Below are 19,647 nucleotides of genomic sequence, written 5' to 3'. Positions count from 1 at the left end.
AGGAAGAACAATGATTTCAAGCACCCTCCTTTTAAAGCTTCCGGTCTGTTATTCTAACTCAATCAGCATGACAGAGTGATCTCCAGCCTTGTCCTCGTCAACACTTTCACCTGTGTTAACGAGATAATCACTGACATGACGGCAGCTGGTCCTTTTGTGGCAGGGCTGAAATGCAGTGGAAATGTTTTTTGGGGATTAAGTTAATTTTCATGGCAAAGAGGGACTTTGCAATTAATTGCAATTCATCTGATCACTCTTCATGACATTCTGGAGTATTTGCAAATTGCCATCATCAAAACTGAGGCAGCAGACTTTGTGAAAATTAGTATTTGTGCCATTCTCAAAACTTTTGACCACGACTGTACAATCCTAACTAGTACCTTCCTAACTAGTACAATCCTAACTAGTACAATCATAACTAGTACCTTCCTAACTACACACAGGTTTCATGATAGTTTTATGATGCGTTTATTTTCTCAAACTCTATATGTTTATATGTTTGGTTGGGAGATTGTAAAGTAGGCGTGAAAGTTGAAGGTTGTTTTTTGGTTGTTTTGTTATAGAAGGACACTAGCAGCCCATCGCTCAGCACATCATCAGTCTCTAGTGAACCCCACTGGGCTGTGAGGGTGAGTCATGTTGAAACACCCCAGGACCATATGTTTGGTTGATAAGAGGATACTGAAATGTTTTTGTTTGTATATTACAAACATTTTATTTTATCATCCAAAACACTGAACATAATTCAGAGAATCATCAACCAATGAGTTTACCTTTGCTTATCAATCGCTCATTGTTCTTTTTTTTCATTTTCTATTCCAGCCCGAAGAAAAGGGTAAATTCGATGGGATATTTGAAAGTCTTGCACCTGTCAGTGGACTGCTCTCTGGTGACAAAGTAAAACCAGTTCTAATCAACTCAAAACTACCTCTGGACGTGTTAGGTAAAGTTTGGGATCTTAGTGACATTGATAAAGATGGACATCTGGATCGAGATGAGTTTGCAGTGGTAAGGTGTACTCCAGTAAATTGTGGAATGACTAGATCTGAGTAAACAAATATTTCACAGCTCACCTTCACATGTGTATAAGATTATAACTGACACAATAACTGTCTAATAATATTGGTAATAAGGCCTACTTGTTATAGCATTTGTAATGACTAGTAATAACTTCAGTCCTCTTCGTTCTTTCCCCTCTGTTCTCCAGGCCATGCACCTGGTCTATCGGGCCCTGGAGAAGGAGCCGGTCCCCTCTGTTCTCCCCTCCTCTCTCATCCCTCCTAACAAGAGGAAGAAGTCTCTGGTAGGCTCCCACTCTGGCACAGTGCCTGTGCTGCCTGCCAGCTCCCCGCCCCCCAAGGACAGCCTGCGCTCCACCCCTTCCCACGGCAGCATGAACTCCCTCAACAGTGCTGGCAGCCTCTCCCCCAAACACACACTCAAATCTGCACAGGTAAAATTTTTACATTTACATTTTTTTAATTTACATTTTAGTCATTTAGCAGACACTCTTATCCAGAGCCACTTACAGGAGCAATTAGGGTTACAGTGGGGGAAAAAAGTATTTAGTCAGCCACCAATTGTGCAAGTTCTCCCACTTAAAAAGATGAGAGAGGCCTGTAATTTTCATCATAGGTACACGTCAACTATGACAGACAAATTGAGGAGAAAAAATCCAGAAAATCACATTGTAGGATTTTTAATGAATTTATTTGCAAATTATGGTGGAAAATAAGTATTTGGTCACCTACAAACAAGCAAGATTTCTGGCTCTCACAGACCTGTAACTTCTTCTTTAAGAGGCTCCTCTGTCCTCCACTCGTTACCTGTATTAATGGCACCTGTTTGAACTTGTTATCAGTATAAAAGACACCTGTCCACAACCTCAAACAGTCACACTCCAAACTCCACTATGGCCAAGACCAAAGAGCTGTCAAAGGACACCAGAAACAAAATTGTAGACCTGCACCAGGCTGGGAAGACTGAATCTGCAATAGGTAAGCAGCTTGGTTTGAAGAAATCAACTGTGGGAGCAATTATTAGGAAATGGAAGACATACAAGACCACTGATAATCTCCCTTGATCTGGGGCTCCACGCAAGATCTCACTCCGTGGGGTCAAAATGATCACAAGAACGGTGAGCAAAAATCCCAGAACCACATGGGGGGACCTAGTGAATGACCTGCAGAGAGCTGGGACCAAAGTAACAAAGCCTACCATCAGTAACACACTACGCCGCCAGGGACTCAAATCCTGCAGTGCCAGACGTGTCCCCCTGCTTAAGCCAGTACATGTCCAGGCCCGTCTGAAGAGTGCATTTGGATGATCCAGAAGAGGATTGGGAGAATGTCATATGGTCAGATGAAACCAAAATAGAACTTTTTGGTAAAAACTCAACTCGTCGTGTTTGGAGGACAAAGAATGCTGAGTTGCATCCAAATAACACCATACCTACTGTGAAGCATGGGGGTGGAAACATCATGCTTTGGGGCTGTTTTTCTGCAAAGGGACCAGGACGACTGATCCGTGTAAAGGAAAGAATGAATGGGGCCATGTATCGTGAGATTTTGAGTGAAAACCTCCTTCCATCAGCAAGGGCATTGAAGATGAAACGTGGCTGGGTCTTTCAGCATGACAATGATCCCAAACACACCGCCCGGGCAACGAAGGAGTGGCTTCGTAAGAAGCATTTCAAGGTCCTGCAGTGGCCTAGCCAGTCTCCAGATCTCAACCCCATAGAAAATCTTTGGAGGGAGTTGAAAGTCTGTGTTGCCCAGCGACAGCCCCAAAACATCACTGCTCTAGAGGAGATCTGCATGGAGGAATGGGCCAAAATACCAGCAACAGTGTGTGAAAACCTTTTGAAGACTTACAGAAAACGTTTGACCTGTGTCATTGCCAACAAAGGGTATATAACAAAGTATTGAGAAACTTTTGTTATTGACCAAATACTTATTTTCCACCATAATATGCAAATAAATTCATAAAAAATCCTACAATGTGATTTTCTGGAATTTTTTTCTCATTTTGTCTGTCATAGTTGACGTGTAGCTATGATGAAAATTACAGGCCTCTCTCATCTTTTTAAGTGGAGAACTTGCACAATTGGTGGCTGACTAAATACTTTTTTCCCCCACTGTAAGTGCCTTGCTTAAGGGCACATCGACAGATTTTTCACCTAGTCGGCTCGAGGATTAGAACCAGCGTCCTTTTCGTTTACTGGCACAACGCTCTTACCCACTAAGCTACCTGTAAACACACACACACGCACACAAAAACGTTTAACATGTGAGATTTGTGTGTAATAATGTGTGTAATCTCATCTCTGCCAGCACTCAGTGAACTGGGTAGTCCCGGTGACAGACAGAGGGCGCTTTGATGAAATCTTCCTGAAGACAGACTTGGATCTGGATGGCTTTGTCAGCGGTATGGAAGTCAAGGACATCTTCATGCACTCAGGGCTGCCGCAGAACCTACTGGCACATATATGGTAGGAGAGACTGACTGATGACTGGCTGGCTGATGCCACCTGATTACCGGACTGAAGTTGACTGTATTACTCATGTTGTTATTATTGTGTGTCCAGGGCCCTGGCAGACACCAGGCAGATGGGGAAGCTGACGCGGGAGCAGTTTGCTCTGGCCATGCACTTCATCCAGCAGAAAGTCAGCAAAGGCATGGACCCTCCTCAGGCCCTGACCCCTGACATGATCCCCCCTTCAGAGAGGGGCACTCCCGTTCCAGTGTGTACCACTCCCTCCCATGTACGCATTAATGCACCACACATACACACGCTTTCTATAGGTCGTTTTCAATAAAGCGTCACAATACATTTTATTTGGCTGTTGGGGGTCAAGGGATTGTTAAATAAATGGTATAACTATTTGGTTTTAATATCATCACCTATTGAGCATAGTCAGAACTACACATTTCAGATTATTCCATGCAAAATAATTGCTATCATCAGAGTCATACAGCAAGTAACTGCATGCTTTTCATGATCAGTAAACATCAATGATAATGTAATTTATCAATTTGGCATGTGGCTAGCTAAGCAAACAACAACATATAGCTTGCTTCATCCGAGATTAGGCTTTTGAAAAGAGCTTGACATTGGCAAGTCCTCGTCCTGGTAAAGTTGTCAGTTGGACTTCTGTCATCACCACTATAGATGGCAAGCAAATCAAACAATATTTGGATATAGCCATCTATTTTATCCCCTGAAAGTTAGCTCGTTAACTAGCCATATTGACGTGATCTGTTATTAGCTAGCTAGCCAATTTGACGTGGTCCATCAATCTATGTAGCCTATATCATGTCTGTCAGCAGCAATTGTAATTAAACACTCTTAAAAACAATGTTGAAAAGGGGATAATGTTAGCTAACTTCGCTAGGTAGGCCTACATCGGCTGGAGAAAAAAGTACATTAGGTCTACTTACCACTATATGTTTAGCCAACTGTACAAAGTTTCTAGCGGTAGCTTGCAAAGTAAACATTATCAGCTAACAGTACCATGGCAAATGCGCCCTTCCGCTACTTGACAGGCAGAGCCCACAAAAGATGGGACATTAACCTAAACCACTCATACTTGTAAGGTATAGTTCACTTTAATTATATCACTCAAATATCAAATTAATGGTGAGGCTACCCTATGTATCTGAAATTACATGATCATTGATGTTTACTGATCATGAAAAGCATGCAGTTACTTGCTGTATAACTCTGATGATAGAGCTAAATGTGCGCAATTGTTTTGCATGGAGTAATCGGAAATGTGTAGGTCTGACTATGCTCTTCAAGAGGTGATGATATTACAACCAAATAGTTAACATTTATTTAACAATCCATTGAAAACGGCACACAGTTGTCAATGGTTTTAGCGGTGCTGTGGGTCTCCTTGCCCCCCAGCAGGCAAATCGAACACTCTACACATTTTTTTATTTTTTTTTACACCAGTGGTCACCAACCTTTTCTGAGTCAAGATCACTTTCTGAGTCAAAATGCAAGCCGAGATCTACCGCTCAGATTTGTTTTTAAACATGACTTTAAAAAAGTAAGCATATGCAACATTAACCAATTAAAAACAGTTTTGTAGCAGTTAAGTTTCTGCAGTAGGCTTTAGGCCCAATACATGATCACTATGCTTGAATTGCCCTGACATATTGAAAATATGTTTCAACATTTTAGGTATATGATCACACCTGTAATAGATAATTTGTTGTATTACTTGTGAGGCACAGCTGAGTGAGCATAATAATTAGCCTATTTTTTTACTGGACTGATGGCCTGCATCTGATGGTCAGTTTGAGGGGATGGAGGGAGCAGCTGTGAGGCTGCCTCTCACCCGACTTACCGTCCCTCCTCTCTCCCTCCCTCCGCTGAGAAAAGGGGACACAGTCTTCCAGCTGATGGCAAAACTTAAGTCGCACTGCATTATTTCTGCCTCATGCACCAATTAATGTTGTTACTCCTATGACCAGAGAAAGTGAAATATTCCTCGATATTAAAAAAGACACCAGCCTCAAATAACAACTCAAGCTTTTCGAAACACTTTGCTATAGTCATTCATTGCAGCTGCAGTGCTGGTTGTAGCGTGAGTGGAAGTAGGGAGAACGCACATTTTATGGCTTATAAAAGTGTTGAACAAAGTGTTGACAGTGCTGAATAACAACTTAAACATTAACTCATAAAAACAGCAGCTCTTTGCTGTATTTGTTGAGTCTCTCTCTAGTCATGGTTTTAAAAGTTTTGAAATCTCACATGATCAACTTTGCTGTGCGTTCGAGGCTTCTTTTTAAAGTCTATGGCGCGAGGAAACTGTGCAGACATGGTGGTCTGAGCTATCTGATTGGCCAGCAGTAGGCCTATACAGTGAGGGAAAAAAGTATTTGATCCCCTGCTGATTTTGTACGTTTGCCCACTGACAAAGACATGATCAGTCTATAATTTTAATGGTAGGTTTATTTGAACAGTGAGAGACAGAATAACAAAAAAAAACAACAGAAAAACGCATGTCAAAAATGTTATAAATTGATTTGCATTTTAATGAGGGAAATAAGTATTTGACCCCCTCTCAATCAGAAAGATTTCTGGCTCCCAGTTTTCTTTTATACAGGTAACGAGCTGAGATTAGGAGCACACTCTTAAAGGGAGTGCTCCTAATCTCAGCGTGTTACCTGTATAAAAGACACCTGTCCACAGAAGCAATCAATCAATCAGATTCCAAACTCTCCACCATGGCCAAGACCAAAGAGCTCTCCAAGGATGTCAGGGACAAGATTGTAGACCTACACAAGGCTGGAATGGGCTACAAGACCATCGCCAAGCAGCTTGGTGAGAAGGTGACAACAGTTGGTGTGGTTATTCGCAAATGGAAGAAACACAAAATAACTGTCAATCTCCCTCGGCCTGGGGCTCCATGCAAGATCTCACCTCGTGGAGTTGCAATGATCATGAGAACGGTGAGGAATCAGCCCAGAACTACACAGGAGGATCTTGTCAATGATCTCAAGGCAGCTGGGACCATAGTCACCAAGAAAACAATTGGTAACACACTACGCCATGAAGGACTGAAATCCTGCAGCGCCCGCAAGGTCCCCCTGCTCAAGAAAGCACATATACAGGCCCGTCTGAAGTTTGCCAATGAACATCTGAATGATTCAGAGGAGAACTGGGTGAAATTTGTGGTCAGATGAGACCAAAATCGATCTCTTTGCCATCAACTCAACTCGCCGTGTTTGGAGGAGGAGGAATGCTGCCTATGACCCCAAGAACACCATCCCCACCGTCAAACATGGAGGTGGAAACATTATGCTTTGGGGGTGTTTTTCTGCTAAGGGGACAGGACAACTTCACCGCATCAAAGGGACGATGGACGGGGCCATGTACCGTCAAATCGTGGGTGAGAACCTCCCAATGCCAGGGCATTGAAAATGGGTCGTGGATGGGTATTCCAGCATGACAATGACCCAAAACACACGGCCAAGGCAACAAAGGAGTGGCTCAAGAAGAAGCACATTAAGATCCTGGAGTGGCCTCGCCAGTCTCCAGACCTTAATCCCATAGAAAATCTGTGGAGGGAGCTGAAAGTTTGAGTTGCCAAACATCAGCCTCGAAACCTTAATGACTTGGTAAAGATCTGCAAAGTGGAGTGGGACAAAATCCCTCCTGAGATGTGTGCAAACCTGGTGGCCAACTACAAGAAACGTCTGACCTGTGTGATTGCCAACAAGGGTTTTGCCACCAAGTACTAAGTCATGTTTTGCAGAGGGGTCAAATACTTATTTCCCTCATTAAAATGCAAATTAATTCATAACATTTTTGACATGCGTTTTTCTGGATTTTTTTGTTGTTTGTAAAATTATAGACTGATCATGTCTTTGTCAGTGGGCAAACGTACAAAATCAGCAGGGGATCAAATACTTTTTTCCCTCACTGTAGGTGCACTTCATTTGCTCACTAGGCCTGCCGGGTTGGCGGAGTTCTACCTTCAGACACATTAAATGGTTCATAATGGGAACACTTTGCCTTCCCGGCGCTAGGGCTGCTGAATCAAGTGCACCTACCGCCAACAGCATGAAACGAATACAAAAAATAGGAACATAAGACTTTATTGTTGGGTTTTTAACAGAAATGTTTGGTGATCGACTAGGAATGGCTTGGAGATCCACCAGTCGATCACGACCGGTTGGTGACCACTGCTCTACACCTTAATGGTACGTTTTATTGAAAGCAACCTATTTTGGTGCAGAGACATGCTTAAAGTACTTGTATTTACACTTTGAGAAAAATGTTATTAGGTTTACCCATTAAATTGTTGGGGGCATATATAGAGTGTGCGACTTTCTTTCTTTCTTTCTTTCTTTTTTTCTTTATGTTTATACACTTTTAGACATATGACACAGTTAAAAATATATATAATCCTGTATTCATTTCTGGGATTGACACTCAATGTGTCTCTTGGCTAGGAATCATTCTTGTGTCCAGTAGTAAGTCTTCATCCCTTGTCTCTATCCACAGAGTATGTCTGGGTATGTGACCCCTGTGAGCTCTGAGATGGCTGCTCTGTCTGAGATGAGGCGGGTGAGTGATGTCCTCCCATATTTTGCTTTTTGAAAATTGTGTTAGCATTTTCCATGGCCCTGCTTCCAGGTGCTTGGTTTAAAAGAGTGGAGGGAGGGACTATGACCCTCTGATAAGAAATAGGTATTTTGCCGGGGAGTGTTATGTAACTACAGTATTGAGTTGTGGAGAGAGTATCCTCTTGATGGACAATAACTATTCATTGATTGATTTGGTGTGAAATAATATTTATGTGGTTTGGAATCGCAATGGTTCGGAATTGTGATGAGCTTTGTGTGTTTGGAGGCTTAAAACCTATCTGTGTTGACTGCTGCTATCCTGCTCTAGTCTAGTGCTTAGACCCAACCAGGAGCTTACCAAACACTCTTTTCTTCTTTACCCTAACCTAAACGCTGCTGAATGCCGCTTTCTGGGTTATATCTCTATGTCAGCAAATAATGTTCAAGTTCTGGGTAGGTAACTGGCAAAACTCGACAAATGCTTTCGATGACTCACGAGACAGAAACCCAAAGAGATGAAAAGCATTTGTGAGAACTCAGTGACTGTGAACGGTGGTGTGACTTGACCTCCTGAGTTTTCTGACCATGGCGATGGTGACCGGCTCCCCTCAGACATTGTTGCACTCGTTCCGTCGCCCGTCCCTCTGTGATGCTTCCTTCCCTGTGATCTCTCTCTCTCTATCTACCCTCTGGTTTGGTGTGGATGGTTTGGTGTCGTGGCATTCTGGCTCTCTCTCAGGTCAACTAAGAACAGGGCTAACTTTCTCTCTCTTCTCTCTTTCTCTTCTTCTTTTTCTCTTTCTGTCCATCCACAGGACAGCTCCAGTTCTGTGGGGTCAGGGTCAGAGTTCACTGGAATCAAGGAGCTTGATGACATCAGTCAAGAGATCGCTCAGCTGCAGAGGTAATTCACAACACTGTGGAGATATCAAAGGGGTCATTTTCTTTCAAAGTGATCACAAATTAGTTTTGATGTAATTTATTTCTCATCACACAGCATTTGTGCCACTGACAATGATCCAGAATTCTGTACCTTAAAAACACACTATCACATCCCAAGGTCTTTAGGGATGTAGATTTTCAGATATTGTTTTGTTGTTGTTATTTTTTGCGTTGTTATGTCATATCCAGCTTATTTCACCCTGTATGACTTCATCAATCATCACTCAACATATCTCCGACTTGGTTAGTCATTGCATTTTCACAGCAATAGTTTAACCTAAATGCAATAAAAAGAGCAATTACAGATGTAGGATCTTAATTTTTAACTTGAAGTGTATTTGAGGTTTGAAAAGGCTTCTGAAGTTTGTAATTTCCACTTTGAAATGGCCCTTACGAAAACGTATCAACCCCTACAAAACCACCTACAAAAGTCCATTCATTATCATCTTTAAAAAACATATACTTAAAAACTGGAAATCAACCAATCCTCCGTCATTAATGCAATGGAACGGTTAGATGCTTTATTATCTAAGAATGTAAAGTGTGTGGGCTACGGAGAGCAGTTTAAGGCCATGTGGAGTAAAGTGATGCGGGCGCTGAAGATGGGGGTGTGTGCTAGTGGGTCTGGGCAGGTGTGATGTAGTTGATGTTTGTATGATGTTGTCGTTTGTATGTGTATGTTTTGTATTGTTTATAAAATATTTAAAATAATAATAATAAGTACATTAATTATTATTATAATTTCCTGTTGCTGCAGGATTATTTTCCTGCTGCAGCAAATTGACTCAGATTAAGATCCTACATCTGTATACTGTTTTGGGTTTGTATATATCCTTACGCTCTCTACATACTAGAACTCAGGTGATAAAATGCACACTTCAAAGGAGAAGACAGTTGACAGCTGGTGGTGGATGAGTCCTTCCCTCATCCCACCTCTCTCCCCCCTCATCCCACCTCATCCCACCTCTGTCTCCCACTTCATCCCACCTCATCCCACCTCTCTCCCACCTCATCCCACCTCTGTCTCCCACTTCATCCCACCTCATCCCACCTCTCTCCCACCTCATCCCACCTCATCCCACTTCATCCTACCTAATCCTACTTCATCCCACTTCATCCCACATCTCTCCCACCTCATCCCACCTCATCCCACCTCATCCCCCCTCCTCCCACCTCATCCCACCTCATCCCACTTCATCCCACCTCTTCCCCTCTTCCCCTCATCCCACCTCATCCCACCTCATCCCACCTCATCCCACTTCATCCCACCTCATCCTACTTCATCCCACCTCATCCCACCTCATCCCACTTCATCCCACCTTATCCCACCTCATCCCACTTCATCCCACCTCATCCCACTTCATTCCACCTCATCCCACTTCATCCCACCTCATCCCAATTCATCCCACCTCATCCCACTTCATCCCACCTCATCCCACTTTATCCCACCTCATCCCACTTCATCCCACCTCATCCGACTTCATCCCACCTCATCCCACTTCATCCCACCTCATCCCACCTCATCCCACTTCATCCCACTTCATCCCACCTCATCCCACTTCATCCCACCCATCCCAATTCATCCCACCTCATCCCACCTCATCCCACCTCTGTCTCCCACTTCATCCCACCTCTCTCCCACCTCATCCCACCTCATCCCACCTCTCTCCCACCTCATCCCACCTCTGTCTCCCACTTCATCCCACCTCTCTCCCACCTCATCCCACCTCATCCCACTTCATCCCACCTCTCTCCCACTTCATCCCACTTCATCCCACCTCATCCCACCTCACTCCCACCTCATCCCACCTCATCCCACCTCATCCCACCTCCTCCCACCTCATCCCACCTCATCCCACCTCACCTCACACAACCTCATCCCACCTCATCCCACCTCATCTCCCCTCCTCCCACCTCATCCCACCTCATCCCACTTCATCCCACCTCTTCCCCTCATCCCACCTCATCCCACCTCATCCCACTTCATCCCACCTCATCCTACTTCATCCCACCTCATCCCACCTCATCCCACTTCATCCCACCTTATCCCAACTCATCCCACTTCATCCCACCTCATCCCACTTCATCCCACCTCATCCCACTTCATTCCACCTCATCCCACTTCATCCCACCTCATCCCAATTCATCCCACCTCATCCCACTTCATCCCACCTCATCCCACTTCATCCCACCTCATCCCACTTCATCCCACCTCATCCCACCTCATCCCACTTCATCCCACCTCATCCCACTTCATCCCACCTCATCCCACCTCATCCCACTTCATCCCACCTCATCCCACTTCATCCTACCTCATCCCACTTCATCCCACCTCATCCCACTTCATCCCACCTCATCCCACTTCATCCCACTTCATCCTACCTCATCCCAATTCATCCCACCTCATCCCACCTCATCCCACTTCATCCCACCTCATCCCACTTCATCCCACCTCATCCCACCTCATCCCCCCTCATCCCACCTCATCCCACCTCATCCCCCCTCCTCCCACCTAATCCCACCTCATCCCACTTCATCCCACCTCTTCCCCTCATCCCACCTCATCCCACCTCATCCCACTTCATCCCACCTCATCCTACTTCATCCCACCTCATCCCACCTCATCCCACTTCATCCCAACCTTATCCCACCTCATCCCACTTCATCCCACCTCATCCCACTTCATCCCACCTCATCCCACTTCATTCCACCTCATCCCACTTCATCCCACCTCATCCCAATTCATCCCACCTCATCCCACCTCATCCCACCTCATCCCACCTCATCCCACTTCATCCCACCTCATCCCACTTCATCCCACCTCATCCCACTTCATCCTACCTCATCCCACCTCATCCCACCTCATCCCACTTCATCCCACCTCATCCCACTTCATCCCACCTCATCCCACCTCATCCCACCTCATCCCACTTCATCCCACTTCATCCTACCTCATCCCAATTCATCCCACCTCATCCCACTTCATCCCACCTCATCCCACTTCATCCCACTTCATCCCACCTCATCCCACTTCATCCTACCTCATGCCACCTCATCCCACTTCATCCCACCTCATCCCACCTCATCCCACCTCATCCCACTTCATCCCACTTCATCCTACCTCATCCCAATTCATCCCACCTCATCCCACCTCATCCCACCTCATCCCACTTCATCCCAACTCATCCCACTCCATCCCACCTCATCCCACCCCATCCCACCTCATCCCACCTCATCCCACTTCATCCCACCTCATCTGACTTCATCCCACCTCATCCCACTTCATCCCACTTCATCCCACCTCATCCCACTTCATCCCACTTTATCCCACCTCATCCCACTTCATCCCACCTCATCCCACTTCATCCCACCTCATCCCACCTCATCCCACTTCATCCCACCTTATCCCACTTCATCCCACCTCATCCCACCTCATCCCACTTCATCCCACCTCATCCTACTTCATCCCACCTCATCCCACCTCATCCCACTTCATCCCACCTTATCCCACCTCATCCCACTTCATCCCACCTCATCCCACTTCATCCCACCTCATCCCACTTCATTCCACCTCATCCCACTTCATCCCACCTCATCCCAATTCATCCCACCTCATCCCACCTCATCCCACCTCATCCCACCTCATCCCACTTCATCCCACCTCATCCCACTTCATCCCACCTCATCCCACTTCATCCTACCTCATCCCACCTCATCCCACCTCATCCCACTTCATCCCACCTCATCCCACTTCATCCCACCTCATCCCACCTCATCCCACCTCATCCCACTTCATCCCACTTCATCCTACCTCATCCCAATTCATCCCACCTCATCCCACTTCATCCCACCTCATCCCACTTCATCCCACTTCATCCCACCTCATCCCACTTCATCCTACCTCATGCCACCTCATCCCACTTCATCCCACCTCATCCCACCTCATCCCACCTCATCCCACTTCATCCCACTTCATCCTACCTCATCCCAATTCATCCCACCTCATCCCACCTCATCCCACCTCATCCCACTTCATCCCAACTCATCCCACTCCATCCCACCTCATCCCACCCCATCCCACCTCATCCCACCTCATCCCACTTCATCCCACCTCATCTGACTTCATCCCACCTCATCCCACTTCATCCCACTTCATCCCACCTCATCCCACTTCATCCCACTTTATCCCACCTCATCCCACTTCATCCCACCTCATCCCACTTCATCCCACCTCATCCCACCTCATCCCACTTCATCCCACCTTATCCCACTTCATCCCACCTCATCCCACTTCATCCCACCTCATCCCACCTAAATCCACCTCATCCCACTTCATTCCACCTCATCCCACTTCATCCCACCTCATCCCAATTCATCCCACCTCATCCCACTTCATCCCACCTCATCCGACTTCATCCCACCTCATCCCACTTCATCCCACCTCATCCCACCTCATCCCACTTCATCCCACCTCATCCCACTTCATCCCACCTCATCCCACTTCATCCCACCTCATCCCACCTCATCCCACTTCATCCCACTTCATCCTACCTCATCCCAATTCATCCCACCTCATCCCACCTCATCCCACCTCATCCCACTTCATCCCACCTCATCCCACTTCATCCCACCTCATCCCACCCCATCCCACTTCATCCCACCTAATCCCACCTCATCCCACCTCATCCGACTTCATCCCACCTCATCCCACTTCATCCCACCTCATCCGACTTCATCCCACCTCATCCCACTTCATCCCACCTCATCCCACCTCATCCCACTTCATCCCACTTCATCCCACCTCATCCCACTTCATCCCACCCCATCCCAATTCATCCCACCTCATCCCACCTCATCCCACCTCTGTCTCCCACTTCATCCCACCTCATCCCACCTCTCTCCCACCTCATCCCACCTCATCCCACTTCATCCCACCTCATCCCACTTCATCCCACTTCATCCCACCTCATCCCACCTCTCTCCCACCTCATCCCACCTCATCCCACTTCATCCCACCTCCTCCCACCTCATCCCACTTCATCCCAACTCATCCCACTCCATCCCACCTCATCCCACCCCATCCCACCTCATCCCACCTCATCCCACTTCATCCCACCTCATCTGACTTCATCCCACCTCATCCCACTTCATCCCACCTCATCCCACTTCATCCCACTTTATCCCACCTCATCCCACTTCATCCCACCTCATCCCACTTCATCCCACCTCATCCCACCTCATCCCACTTCATCCCACCTTATCCCACTTCATCCCACCTCATCCCACTTCATCCCACCTCATCCCACCTAAATCCACCTCATCCCACTTCATTCCACCTCATCCCACTTCATCCCACCTCATCCCAATTCATCCCACCTCATCCCACTTCATCCCACCTCATCCGACTTCATCCCACCTCATCCCACTTCATCCCACCTCATCCCACCTCATCCCACTTCATCCCACCTCATCCCACTTCATCCCACCTCATCCCACTTCATCCCACCTCATCCCACCTCATCCCACTTCATCCCACTTCATCCTACCTCATCCCAATTCATCCCACCTCATCCCACCTCATCCCACCTCATCCCACTTCATCCCACCTCATCCCACTTCATCCCACCTCATCCCACCCCATCCCACTTCATCCCACCTAATCCCACCTCATCCCACCTCATCCGACTTCATCCCACCTCATCCCACTTCATCCCACCTCATCCGACTTCATCCCACCTCATCCCACTTCATCCCACCTCATCCCACCTCATCCCACTTCATCCCACTTCATCCCACCTCATCCCACTTCATCCCACCCCATCCCAATTCATCCCACCTCATCCCACCTCATCCCACCTCTGTCTCCCACTTCATCCCACCTCATCCCACCTCTCTCCCACCTCATCCCACCTCATCCCACCTCTCTCCCACCTCATCCCACCTCTGTCTCCCACTTCATCCCACCTCTCTCCCACCTCATCCCACCTCATCCCACTTCATCCCACCTCATCCCACTTCATCCCACTTCATCCCACCTCATCCCACCTCTCTCCCACCTCATCCCACCTCATCCCACTTCATCCCACCTCCTCCCACCTCATCCCACCTCATCCCACTTCATCCCCCCTCATCCCACCTCATCCCCCCTCATCCCACCTAATCCCACCTCATCCCACCTCATCCCCCCTCCTCCCACCTCATCCCACCTCATCCCACTTCATCCCACCTCTTCCCCTCATCCCACCTCATCCCACCTCATCCCACTTCATCCCACCTCATCCTACTTCATCCCACCTCATCCCACCTCATCCCACTTCATCCCACCTTATCCCACCTCATCCCACTTCATCCCACCTCATCCCACTTCATCCCACCTCATCCCACTTCATCCCACCTCATCCCACTTCATCCTACCTCATCCCACCTCATCCCACTTCATCCCACCTCATCCCACTTCATCCCACCTCATCCCACCTCATCCCACTTCATCCCACTTCATCCTACCTCATCCCAATTCATCCCACCTCATCCCACCTCATCCCACTTCATCCCACCTCATCCCACTTCATCCAACCTCATCGCACCTCATACCCCCTCATCCCACCTCATCCCCCCTCATCCCACCTCATCCCACCTCATCCCCCCTCCTCCCACCTCATCCCACCTCATCCCACTTCACCCCACCTCTTCCCCTCATCCCACCTCATCCCACCTCATCCCACTTCATCCCACCTCATCCTACTTCATCCCACCTCATCCCACCTCATCCCACTTCATCCCACCTTATCCCACCTCATCCCACTCCATCCCACCTCATCCCACTTCATCCCACCTCATCCCACTTCATTCCACCTCATCCCACTTCATCCCAACTCATCCCACTTCATCCCACCTCATCCCACTTCATCCCACCTCATCCCACCTCATCCCACTTCATCCCACCTCATCCCACCTCATCCCACCTCATCCCACTTCATCCCACTTCATCCCACCTCATCCCACTTCATCCTACCTCATCCCACCTCATCCCACTTCATCCCACCTCATTCCACTTCATCCCACCTCATCCCACTTCATCCTACCTCATCCCAATTCATCCCACCTCATCCCACCTCATCCCACTTCATCCCACCTCATCCCACTTCATCCCACCTCATCCCACTTCATCCCACCTCATCCCACTTCATCCCACCTCATCCCACTTCATCCTACCTCATCCCACCTCATCCCACTTCATCCCACTTCATCCCACCTCATCCCACCTCATCCCACCTCATCCCACTTCATCCCACTTCATCCTACCTCATCCCAATTCATCCCAATTCATCCCACCTCATCCCACCTCATCCCACTTCATCCCACCTCATCCCACTCCATCCCACCTCATCCCACCCCATCCCACCTCATCCCACCTCATCCCACTTCATCCCACCTCATCTGACTTCATCCCACCTCATCCCACCTCATCCCACTTCATCCCACCTCATCCCACCTCATCCCACTTCATCCCACTTTATCCCACCTCATCCCACTTCATCCCACCTCATCCCACTTCATCCCACCTCATCCCACCTCATCCCACTTCATCCCACCTTATCCCACTTCATCCCACCTCATCCCACTTCATCCCACCTCATCCGACTTCATCCCACCTCATCCCACTTCATCCCACCTCATCCCACTTCATCCCACCTCATCCCACTTCATCCCACCTCATCCGACTTCATCCCACCTCATCCCACTTCATCCCACCTCATCCCACTTCATCCCACCTCATCCCACTTCATCCCACCTCATCCCACCTCATCCCACTTCATCCTACCTCATCCCAATTCATCCCACCTCATCCCACCTCATCCCACTTCATCCCTCCTCATCCCACCCCATCCCACTTCATCCCACCTCATCCCACCTCATCCCACTTCATCCCACCTCATCCCACTTCATCCCACCTCATCCCACCTCATCCCACTTCATCCCACCTCATCCCACTTCATCCCACTTCATCCCACCTCATCCCACTTCATCCCACCTCATCCCACCTCATCCCACTTCATCCCACCTCATCCCACTTCATCCCACCTCATCCCACCTCATCCCACTTCATCCCACCTCATCCCACTTCATCCCACCTCATCCCACTTCATCCTACCTCATCCCAATTCATCCCACTTCATCCCACCTCATCCCACTTCATCCCACTTCATCCCACTTCATCCCACCTCATCCCACTTCATCCCACCTCATCCCACCTCATCCCACTTCACCCCCCTCTCCAGCCTTCCTTTACTGTGTGTATTTTATCAATATTTTGTTTTCACCACATACTCTTCATGCTGCGTCAGCAATCTTGCTTTTACACACTGGAATGCACTCAGGTAACCCTCTCTTGGCTGTCACAGTCTGTCCTTTTTCTTTTGTTGTCATATTTTGATTGGAGGAGAAGGGAAGGAAGGAGGAGGGGGAGGAGAGGGAGGAGGAGGAGGGAAGGAAGGAGGAGAGGGAGGGAAGGAAGGAGGAGGGGGAGGAGAGGGAGACTGGCTTGTTCTACCCTGTGGTGCTGTGTATTGATGGTTGTGTGTGTTTGTCTCTCGCTCAGGGAGAAATTCACCCTGGAGCAGGACATCAGAGAGACTGAGGAGGCCATCAGACACAAGTCCTCAGAGGTGCAGGTGAGCAGGCATACCATTTTTAATTAAAAGGGGACTCAGGGGTTTTCACATATGTATAAATATTTTTTTTTTATGCAATATGGTGGTTCTCCAAATTGAAGAATTGTGATAAATCTGGAATTTACTGTTTTTCCGAAAACACCCTATTTCAATTATTTAAATGTATCTTCCCCCAAACCAATATCCTCTTCTTTCCCCCCATCTGTCCATCAGGAGATGCAGAACGACCTGGACAGAGAGACGTGCTGTCTGCAGGAGCTGGAGGCCCAGAAGCAGGATGCCCAGGAGCGGCTGGAGGAGATGGACCAGCAGAAGACCAAGCTGGAGGACATGCTCAACGACGTCAGGATCCAGTGCAAGGAGGAGTCCCAAATGGTGAGAGGGATGGAGGGTTAGATCGGCAGAAGGTTGAGAGAGGGATTGGACAGGGGTCAGGTAGTAGTTGTGGAATCAATATGAAACAAATCCATAGCTACTTTTCACTATCAATCTGATAAACAGACCTTACATCCTTGGATTGATGGACAAAGCTTACATTGTCGGCTTTCTCTCGCTCCCTCTCTCCCTTTGTCTGTTGCTGTCAATCGCTTTCTCTACCCCAGATCTCGTCTCTGCAGAACCAGATCCACTCCCAGGAGACGGACCTGCAGAGCCAGGAGGAGGAACTGAGCCGGGCTAAGGCAGACCTGAACCGGCTGCAGCTGGAGGAGAGCCAGATGGAACAGAGCCTGACTGCTGGCAAGTTCCAGCTGGAGACCATCATCAAGTCCCTCAAAGCTACCCAGGATGAGATCAACCAGGTGAGAGAGAACCACTGGGGCCTGGTAGTGAGAGAGGAGAAGCAACGGGAATGTTCCCAGTCAGATATGCAGAGGTCCTAGAAACAGTGATGTCCTGTTGGAGTTAGGGTTAAGGACAACGACCACAACCTTACCTGATTCACACAATAGGGCCAACCCGAACCATGCTGGTTCTGAAATGTTATTGTCGCATTGTCCTTTCCAGTATGGTTCCAGCACAGCTATCTATGGTGCATGCGTAACCAGGCCAGCCCAATTCAGCTCAGCATGGCTCGGCTCTGTTTTGTCCTATGGTGTGAACAAGGCTGATGTGTCTGGGATGTGAGAGGACCTGTTGCAAGACACTTTCTAATGTGACCACCAGGGGGAGACTTTGTGTTATGAATGGCGAAACCAACCAGATTCAATTTGTGCTTGGTTCTTTCTCTCTTGAGTTCTATCCTCCCATTTCTCTGAAAGTAATTCAGCATAGACTGGACATTTAAGGCGTACTTCATTTTCAGTGAAATTCTAGGGAAGTTGTTTTAGAGAGAAAATGCAATATATTTCGTTATTATATTTTAAAGTGCATGTGCTCTCTTGAATTCATTTGGAGATATCAGCTGGTTCTCAGTCCTCTGCCAGGTTTGGGTGTGGCAGTTTCAGTTAGAGCATCAACTGTTCTACCTCCGCTTTCTGCATCATCTGGATCATCATATCTGACATGACTTCCACGTGCCACAGCCCACGCCTCAGATCTCACATCACCTTCTCACATCTCTCGTATCACCCTGAGAAAGGATGCTGAGCCATACATGGCTGTGTTCTCTTTTATAGGTGGGGGAATGTCCTTGCCATTGCATTGAAATACGTGAGAGATGATCCATTCTCATCTACTCTCATTATGAACAAACAGCAGCACATCCATACTCATCAGGACCAAATCATATTGACTCTAATATCAGAATTTGTCACTCTTCTCTCAATAAATTCAAACCATATTGAGATTACACCACTATAGTCCCTGTTGTATTCTCAGCCCACCATCTGTGAGGAGCCAAGGGGAATACCAGCACTCAGCTGTAGCCACTTTATGATTTTAGTTTTGTCTCTCAAGGACATATTGAAATTAAATGGAAAAAGTAATCACAACCTTATGTACAAACACATGG

The 19,647-nt window shown here is 47.6% G+C and overlaps 1 protein-coding gene across 15 annotated transcripts in view; it reads left to right on the top strand.

Annotated features, from left to right (window-relative positions):
- LOC121576812 (epidermal growth factor receptor substrate 15-like 1) overlaps window positions 1–19,647 on the top strand; it is a 43,230-nt gene that overhangs the window by 3,679 nt on the left and 19,904 nt on the right. For 11 of the 15 annotated variants that reach the window (XM_041890314.1, XM_041890309.1, XM_041890303.1 and 8 more), the window contains 12 exons: window positions 564–629; window positions 823–1,008; window positions 1,208–1,453; window positions 3,333–3,490; window positions 3,587–3,764; window positions 8,021–8,083; window positions 8,515–8,535; window positions 8,898–8,986; window positions 17,370–17,402; window positions 17,624–17,696; window positions 17,910–18,071; window positions 18,299–18,496. In XM_041890314.1, coding sequence (XP_041746248.1) covers window positions 564–629; window positions 823–1,008; window positions 1,208–1,453; window positions 3,333–3,490; window positions 3,587–3,764; window positions 8,021–8,083; window positions 8,515–8,535; window positions 8,898–8,986; window positions 17,370–17,402; window positions 17,624–17,696; window positions 17,910–18,071; window positions 18,299–18,496 — 1,473 coding nt within the window. The remainder of the gene's footprint in view (window positions 1–563; window positions 630–822; window positions 1,009–1,207; window positions 1,454–3,332; window positions 3,491–3,586; window positions 3,765–8,020; window positions 8,084–8,514; window positions 8,536–8,897; window positions 8,987–17,369; window positions 17,403–17,623; window positions 17,697–17,909; window positions 18,072–18,298; window positions 18,497–19,647) is intronic. The other 4 variants (XM_041890302.1, XM_041890305.1, XM_041890301.1 and 1 more) reach the window with 4 other exon arrangements.

Source organism: Coregonus clupeaformis, chromosome 11, assembly GCF_020615455.1.
Source record: "Coregonus clupeaformis isolate EN_2021a chromosome 11, ASM2061545v1, whole genome shotgun sequence".
Classification (NCBI taxonomy): domain Eukaryota; kingdom Metazoa; phylum Chordata; class Actinopteri; order Salmoniformes; family Salmonidae; genus Coregonus; species Coregonus clupeaformis.
This window is presented reverse-complemented; position numbering and strand designations above follow the sequence as displayed.